This window comes from Anastrepha ludens, chromosome 5 (assembly GCF_028408465.1).
Source record: "Anastrepha ludens isolate Willacy chromosome 5, idAnaLude1.1, whole genome shotgun sequence".
NCBI classification, from domain to species: domain Eukaryota; kingdom Metazoa; phylum Arthropoda; class Insecta; order Diptera; family Tephritidae; genus Anastrepha; species Anastrepha ludens.
The window spans coordinates 29964716-29973292 of record NC_071501.1 but is presented as its reverse complement, the minus strand read 5'-3'; the positions used below and the strand labels follow the sequence as shown (position 1 = coordinate 29973292).

Here is an 8577-nt window from a genome sequence, read left to right as displayed (position 1 = left end):
CGTCAGCCAACAGCCGTTTAATCTGATCAACTGTTTTTTATTAGTACACGAAATGTACATTTTGCCGGTAAAATTTGATTATTTCAGACGATAGTCAACAATATTAGTTTCCTGAAATAAATCAAAACCACCCATCAAAATTATATTTTAGTTTAAAATATATTCGTTCGCTAACATGGAAGTAGAGGAAAGTTCGGAACAAATTTCTATACTAAATGGTACAGAGCAGAATACCGCTACTGAAGCCATCGATGAAGCTCCAACGCTCATGGAAGAAAGCGAATTGTTTCAAGATGCTGTAGTCGAATTGGGACGTCGTTTGTGGAAATCTTCTCCAGAAAAACAACACTACACAAAAGGCTGTCTATGGTCACCAGATGGCACTTGCATATTGGTGCCGGTGCACTTAGATGGTAAAACAAAATATAATTAATTTATTAGAAATTTTCAGTATTATCGTAATTTATTATTTAAAGGTATGCACGTTATTGAGTTGCCGCGTGATTTGTATTTGGCCCGAACGATGTCAGCGACGCGCGCGTTAAGTAAATTAGATACAGCTGTGCATGTAAGGGAGGGAGGTACTGTTTATGATTATGTTTGGTATCCATTCATGAGTAGTTTAGCGCCCGAAACTTGCTGGTAAGTACCCTATAACTTTGAACATAGTTATGTTTAAATTGGCTTGGTCTAACAATATTTCTAATAGTTGGTTGGCATCACGGCAACATGAACCTATACACATGTGGGATGCATTTACCGGTGAGCTACGTTGCACCTATCGTGGTTATGATAGCGTGGATGAAGTAGAAGCGGCCATAGCTATAACATTTTCCAACAATGGTGAACAGGTTATCGGTGGTTATAAGAAATCCATTAAACTATTTGATACGAATGTGTACGTAAAACTCTGATTTTGCTGATCCTATTAGAACCAAGCAGCGATTTAAAAATATATTTTATCTATTTTCAGGCCTGGACGTGCCTTGAGCTCCATTAGTGTGAAACAAGCTGTCTCTTGCTTTGCGCTCACCACAGATAATGATAGTACTGTTACAACGGGATCTTGGAACGGTTTTATCAACCATTTTGATTTACGCGCACCGAAATTGGGGCCACTATTTACGCTGGGCGGACATACTGGTGGCATTACATGGCTACGTTACGCAGCTTTAACTGAAAGTGACAGTTGGTTGTTGTACAGTGGCGCTCGTAAGGATAATAAAATTTTAGAATGGGATATGCGCAACTATTTAAAGCCAGTTAGAGAATTTCAACGCATTGTTGAAACTAATCAACGTATATATTTCGATTTGAGTGCACCAGAGCAGCGTTGGCTAGTGAGCGGCGAAACTGGAGGGAATTTGCGAATATGGGATTTACACAACAATATTGATGAAGCGGTAAGAAATACAGTTTTCATGGGAAATATATTAATTTACTTGGCAATAAAAACCTTTCAGGTACCGCTGCACGGCGATTGTTGTAATGGTGTTAACTTCCATCCCAGCTTACCAATATTGGCTACCACTTCGGGACAACACCACTTTGTGGATTCTGCAGAGGATGAAGATTTGCAAATAATTAAAGGAAAATCAGAGCAATCTAAGATAATTATAAATTATGAAAATGCGCTCAGATTGTGGTGGATTGGTAAATCTGTAGTGGACGATGGTGAGACTGATAATTTACTCTAAGTCAAATAGCATTGTTGTGTATGCATATGGAAATCAATGCGCACCGCCCGACAGTCGGTTCTTCGTTACCGGAACGATCCGGATTTACTGTATATCCGACCAAGGTTTATCACTTCAGCAGCACTCCCCGTACATGTATGGGAAATGTATTTGCTGCTACAACATAAACAACAATTCTTGTTTTATATTTATTTGTTTAATTTAAAACAAAATTGTACAAAAATTTAAAAAATACCGAAAATTTTATCGTTTAAGTTTAAGTGAAATGCGAAGTTTAAAAATATAAGAAACAGTGAAACATATATATCTTTTGGTGAACTTAATGCTGAATACTTTATTGGCTGGCCATGTTAGAGTGCACCTCTTTCGTGTTTCCATAAAACATACATATATTGCATACTGGAATACAAAGTGATTTTTTTTTTTTTTTTTAACTTTTAGAAATAACACCTTAAATTAAATGCAAATGAAAATGACGTATTGACGTTAAGTGTATCTCTAAAAGCGCTTGAGAAACTCTTCTGCACATGTACGTGCACGCGCATTCACCGCCAATTTCATTTCACTTATCTCCTTATCAATCTCCTCCATGAAACTGATAACGAAATCCACCAACTTATGCTTGTACATTTGTTCCGTATGAAAATTGGTGATCAGGAAGCTAATGTCGTAGCCATCAATTGGTTTCCGGCGCAAAATGATGAACGACTCGGCACGCCGCATCATGAAACGAGTAAATTTGTGACAAAGGATCTTTTCGATTTCGTCGGCTTGTTTCACGGCAATGCTCACACGTACAGAATTAATAGATGGTTCGATGAGAACACGCTCTCGTTCATTGCGGGAAATTACTACTGGAGTTAGTACTAATTCCTTGCTGGAGCACACCTCCACCTCTGGTTTGTTGTGTCGTTCGACAACCTGCGAGGGGAAATCTTGCAAGCACATAGCAGCGGTCAGCGAATGGCGCACGGCAGTCAAGTAGGGCTTTAATGTGGCGGCCATAGCGTTTAGTTTAAGAACTTTATTTGCGAATTGGTATTTTGTTAAAAATATTTTTACAATTTATATCCACTGACGGTGACGCTGATTCATTAAATTTATCAGTATTTAAGCCAACAAAAACAACTTTCAATGAAAAACACCACCCACAGTGGAAATGTCACATTTGACAGTTGACAGTTGATATATACCACAATAAATACGCAGGGTTGTAACGCGCAGCTTTGTTTCATAAGCAGTAAAGTTTTGAAGAACTTCCAGGCAAACTCGAACAAACTCGGAATTTATATACACCAAGATTACATTTTTCAAATCTATCCACTATATATATGTGCACTTTAAATAGGCTACAGACGACGCATACGCTCACGCTCCGCTGCATGTTCATTATCTGTGGGCTTGTTGGTCAAAAATCAAAAAAGTGAGATTGTCAGCGAGCGGCTCGCGCACAAATTTGACGTTTGTGGTAGGATGCGCGAACATTACATGGAAAAAAAAACCACTGTCGCATTTTATGCAGATTTTGAAGTGGGCACATCGGCGAAAAAATATTAGCTTGGAACAAAAATTAATAGTGCAATCGATTGAGTGCCTAAAACACGAGTTAGGAAAATAAAGATAGGATTAAATGGGTTTAATGCAGAAACGTTTGCTGAACATGCTTCTACTACTAAAGGGTGATTTTTTCAGTGCTATAGCAAAGTTTTTCAAAACAACACACGTAAAATTAAGAAAACTGCATGAAATTTTTATTTAAATCGATAGTACAGTCCATATAATTTAATGTTTGAAGATTATTTCATGCAAATGTTGACCGCGACTGCGCTTCAAATGGTCCATCCGCTTAGTCCAATTTTGGCATACTCTTTCCAATGTTCCGGCCGGTATCTCACATATAAATGCTTTAATGTTGTCTTCCAATGCGTTAATTGAAGCAGGCTTGTCTGAATAGACATGAGCTTTAACATAGCCCCACAAAAAATAATCTAAAGGCGTTATAACGCACGGTCTGGGTGGCCAATTGACAGGTCGCCTTTCAACAAGTCCATTGTTACGCATGCTGTGTGGCATGTGGCGCCGTCTTGCTAAAACCACATGTCATGCAAGTCAAGCTCTTGCATTTGGGGCAAAAAAAAGTTGAATATCATTTCACGGTAGCGCTCACCATTCACAGTTATGTTACGATTCGCAGCATCTTTGAAGAAGTACGGTCCAATGATATCTCCAGCCCATAAACCGCACAAAACTGTGACCTTTTCAGGATACATTCGTAGCTCTTGCAATTCTTCTGGCTGATCTTCACTCCAAAATCGACAATTCTGCTTATTTACGTACCCATTGATCCAAAAATGAGCTTCGTCGCTGAACAAAATTTTTCGACTTTTAACTTTCTTGACAGAACACGCATTTTTATAATAAAATTCAATGATTTGCAAGCGTTGTTCGTTTGTAAGACGATTCATGGTTAAATTATAGACCAAACGGAAGATGTTTGACAGTGAAACGTGCGTCAGCTGTTTAAACCAACTGTTTAAAAAGATAATAGCTAAAAAATCACCCTTTATTAGGCTGAGCGACTGGGGTGAAATATTTGTCAAGAATTTTAAGACGTCGTAGCTTTCTCGTCATGCAAGGAATCTTAACGGACCGGATAATGTCTCGTTTGGCGCAACCGAGTCTTGCATTAAAATATTTATAATTTAATTTATCCATACTTTTTGCATTTGGCCTTTTGTTTTTGCTTCCCGCGTTTGTGCTAACCCTTCTTTACGCTATCAGCACGAAATCACATACATATGTATGAGCCGCTCGCCATCTCTGGCAGATGACAGCGCGCATGTTCGTCGTGTGTAGCATACTTTATGTACAAACACTCATACATATACACCTCTATATTTGTATTAACTACTTTTTAAATCTCTCTTTGTTTGTTTATTTTCGATTTAGACAATTTGGGGTATTCTAATGAATTTCACTAATAGTAACCATTCCTGCTTCCATGAAATTTTACATTTAACATCAAAGGTTCAAGTTAACCGTGAAAATTGATAGCTTTGTACCATATCCTTTGGGCTCCATTGCAAATAATTTGGACGAGTAGCGGCTTCGTACTCTTGCGAAAGGCAATCAACCACCTGCCTTGAATTATCCAGTTCTGACAAATCTTCCTTAAATATGTCCTCCCGACGAAATTGATCCAAAAAAGCGCCACGTTTCCGCAATTTATCATACTGAGCCAAAGCACGATTGAAGAGTGAGGTTATGCTAGTATGATTGGCCATCATTAGCCCGGAGACCTTGTGATTACTTTGCACGTATGGCGAGCTGCGTGATAAGGCCACCTGTATGCTAGCCGGACACCACGGTATGAATTGGGCCAACTTGCGCTCACGTATGCGTTGAAGTGATTTATGCACTTCTGTGGGATCGACTTCGCCCTGGAAGGGAAATAATAAAAAATCACATTTACAAGTCTAGAGTGTAAGAAAGATTTACGGGTGCGTACCTGTATAATGTTCAGTATGGAGATGTAGCAATGATGATTAGTCTTATCTGGTCCCGAAGATACCATCATATTTTTCGGTTGCAGCAAACGACGCATCACATCTAGCACAGTAGTTTTGCGCACATTCACATTTGGCTGTAATTGTAAATAAATTGTAGATAAATTTTTAAAGATGCCCAAGCAACTGCATTATAAATCTTACATCATTTTCAGTGGCCAAAGGTGTATAGCCCGTCATTAGAAAGTGTAATTGTGGTGTTGGTATCAACGGTGCCGTCAATCCAATCAGATTATTGTTCATGTAAGATGGATAACGCAAGGTGGTCGTGCTCACCGACATTATAGTCGAGACTAGATTATTAATTTGTGCGAACGTTGGATTATCTATGTGCAAACGATCGGCGGCTATGCGATTCAGTGCTGTGTTGTCCAATACGACAACACAATCGGCACAGTTGGTAAGCCTTTTCAGTGTAAGCAATGAATTATACGGCTGTACGACAACATCACTTATCTCATCCTGATTCGGAAATACGCTATATGTCTGTAGTAATTTTTTGGGGAAATGGTCTGCTAAACGCTCCATAATGTATGAGCCCATACCGGATCCAGTGCCACCGGCTATGGAGTGGCAAAGCACAAAACCTTCCAGTGAATCACTACCATCTGCCTCTCGGTCGATTATATCGAAAACTTCTTCATGCAACTTCTCACCTTGACCGAAACCTGAAGCCCAATTGTTGCCTGCGCCGCCACCATGCTTGGACAAGTAGATATTTTCGGGATTGTACAGCTGTGTAAATAACATCGGGGGCAAAGTGTGAATTGAGAAAAAATAGATTGGATTGAGAAAAACTCGTCTCTTACCTTGGCATGGGAGGAGGTCATTATAGTATTAATCACGCGAGGCTCTAAGTCGAGTAAGACTACGCGTGGTATATAATGATTATCATCGGCCTGTGTTGAGTTTAATTTTTATTAAATATTACTTGTATTGTTGTTGCAAAAAGCAAAAACCTGATAAAAGAACACATCCTTGCGATCTAATCCATCGCTAGCGTAGTCCTCTAGCATACCGCTTGGTGAAATGCCATGCTCCAGGCACAGCCGCTTCCAAAACTCGAAACCAACTTTGAAAGTGATTTTGATTAAAGGTGAAATTATGAGATCTCATCACATTTATCTTACTGGTTTGTAATCATAAGCCTACGTACCTACTTACTTTGATTTCCGCATTGGCCCAGCTGCAATGTTATTATCTCACTCGGCATTTTTGTTTTTAGCGAAAGTAGAAAATAGTTTTTGTTTTAAAAATTCAATAGTTTTGCTTACCAGACGTGCAGAATGGAAAAGGTTAGGACGAAGATCGTGTTTTATATTGCAATCTTCACCCGTTATTTTGCTAAAACAACAAAAGCGCAGTTTGTAAGGTGAAATATACAGTAGGACACGGCTAAATGCCACTAAATATGTGTTTCTAAGCTCAATGGTAAAGCTAAAGTCTGTAAAATCAAAAAGTTAAGGTCATTAAATAACTTAAATGTTATTCATTTATAAATAGGCAAGGGCCAATTGATTTTACTGGAAACCTATAAACAGAATAAGTAATTAGAATTAGCCAACTTATCTATCTCCTTTAAACTGCCGAAAACTGCTAGTGTTTTTCAAGCAGAATTCTTTCCGATCCTACAGGCATGCAAAATGCTTAGGGAATGCGGGAGCGAAGGATATATTCATATTTTCTCCGAGTCAAGCCGCGATTAAGGCTCTGACGACGCCATGGTGCAGAACTAGTAAGCTTCTGTAAAAAAGAGATCAAATCTCTTGGGGGTGCAGGTAACATTTCTTTGATCTGATCTGGGTTCCAGGACATAGCAACATAGAGGGAATTGAAATTGCTGATGAGCTTGCCAGGAAGAGGACTGAATTGGCCTCAGAAACCTCCTACCCGGTCATCGACATCCCCCTGGCAGTTGTTAAAGGGGAACTGCTCTAATTGTTTCTCAGGAAAGCGCAGAAAAGATGGAGCTCCATTTCTTAATGGGCTATTTCGAAAATCCTTTGGCCCCAATACGATATACGAAGGACTCAGAAAGTCCTTTTGGACTCCTCGCCGTTCAATTTCCAAACTCGTAGCTGTGTTTGCCGGTCACTGGGCGATCGACACAAACGCGGAAAAGCTAGGGTTACCATTTAACCACTATTGCAGAAGCTGTGGGGACCTATCAGAGAAAGAGACTGTAGAGCATTTTCTCTGTAAATGTCCAGGTTTGGCAGCCAGACGGCTAAGGTCACTGGACGCTTTTTTCTTCGACAGCCTGGGGCAGTGCGCCAACCTAAATCCAATCAATCTTCTCCATTATATCAACAGCTCTGGCTGGAGATATCTTTCTATTGGAGGTCTCATAATGGTATCAAAACGGCGCTTTAGGGCTAATTGAGGAGTGCCAGACCCGCATTTAATCATTTCAACTACCTACCTACCAACCCCAGTGTGACTACTAATTCTTATTTCTATTGTGTTTTGGGCTGCAGCCTCAAATACTGAAATCCGTTTTTTTTACATTAATAAGGTTTCAACAACAACAGTAATCCCTTTGTAGGAAAATTAATTACATTTTCTCTTGGTGCTTACTGGCGTCAAATGTTCACACCGAGTGATGCCATGTTATGCCTCACTTGATTTCCCCAACGTAGATTGGGTCTTCCTCTTCCACGTCGTCCTCCAGTGGGTTATCTGTCAAAATACTGCCGTCCCGGAGCATTTTCGTTCATCCTTTACACATGGCCAAGCCCGCCAAATTATGTATTTTAATACGCTTTACTATGTCTACATCTCGATTTAGCTCATTAAGCGAAGAGGACCAAAGATTTATGCAATTTTTCTCTCGAACGTTCCCAGTACTCTCTCATCAGTTGTCGTCATCGTCCAAGCGTATGTACGTTATACAAGGACGGGGATGATTATTCTTTTGTACAGCGTTATTTTCGTTCTTCTAGAAAGGGCTCTACTTCTTAAATGCTTACTAAGTCCAAACTTCCACCTATTGTCAAGAATTATGCTTCGTTTAATCTCTAGGCTAGCGTCGTTCTGGCTGTTAACACTGGTTCCTAGATAAACAAAGTCCTTCACCACGTCAAATTCACGGTTGCCAACAGTGACGTGTTGTCTAAGACGCGTGGACTCTTTATATGTTGGTATCTTGTTTTACTCTCGTTCACCCCAAGACCCTACTTTTTCTGCTTCCTTATCCCAAATGGAGTACGCTGACATAAGGCGTGGTTGTTCAGGCCAACATTGATATTGTCTGCATACGCCAATAGCATCACAATTTTGCAGTATGAAAGGTTCTACTCTGCAGCACGAATAAG

The 8577-nt window shown here is 39.7% G+C and overlaps 3 protein-coding genes across 4 annotated transcripts; 1 reads left to right on the top strand and 2 right to left on the bottom strand.

The window, feature by feature from the left end:
• Positions 1–1999, top strand: LOC128863934 (telomerase Cajal body protein 1 homolog). Its single transcript, XM_054103362.1, has 5 exons — positions 1–413; positions 477–642; positions 710–898; positions 974–1403; positions 1464–1999. Exons 1-5 carry the CDS (start codon positions 176–178, stop codon positions 1695–1697), a joined length of 1257 nt encoding a protein of 418 aa, XP_053959337.1. The 5' UTR covers positions 1–175; the 3' UTR covers positions 1698–1999.
• A 90-nt stretch (positions 2000–2089) lies between these two features.
• On the bottom strand, positions 2090–2851 carry LOC128863935 (actin-related protein 2/3 complex subunit 4). The gene has a single exon (XM_054103363.1). It carries the CDS (start codon positions 2700–2702, stop codon positions 2196–2198), a length of 507 nt encoding a protein of 168 aa, XP_053959338.1. The 5' UTR covers positions 2703–2851; the 3' UTR covers positions 2090–2195.
• Positions 2852–4626: 1775 nt separating this feature from the next.
• Positions 4627–6590, bottom strand: LOC128863086 (tubulin gamma-1 chain-like). 2 transcript variants are annotated; one of them, XM_054102013.1, is made up of 6 exons: positions 6428–6590; positions 6223–6335; positions 6073–6162; positions 5408–5998; positions 5206–5340; positions 4627–5137 (listed from the first exon to the last, which is right to left on the bottom strand). In XM_054102013.1, exons 1-6 carry the CDS (start codon positions 6474–6476, stop codon positions 4727–4729), a joined length of 1389 nt encoding a protein of 462 aa, XP_053957988.1. In that variant the 5' UTR covers positions 6477–6590; the 3' UTR covers positions 4627–4726. The 2 variants fall into 2 exon arrangements, with proteins under 2 accessions (XP_053957988.1, XP_053957989.1); XM_054102014.1 differs by having other exon boundaries at positions 6420–6504.
• Between the last annotated feature and the right edge of the window lie 1987 nt (positions 6591–8577).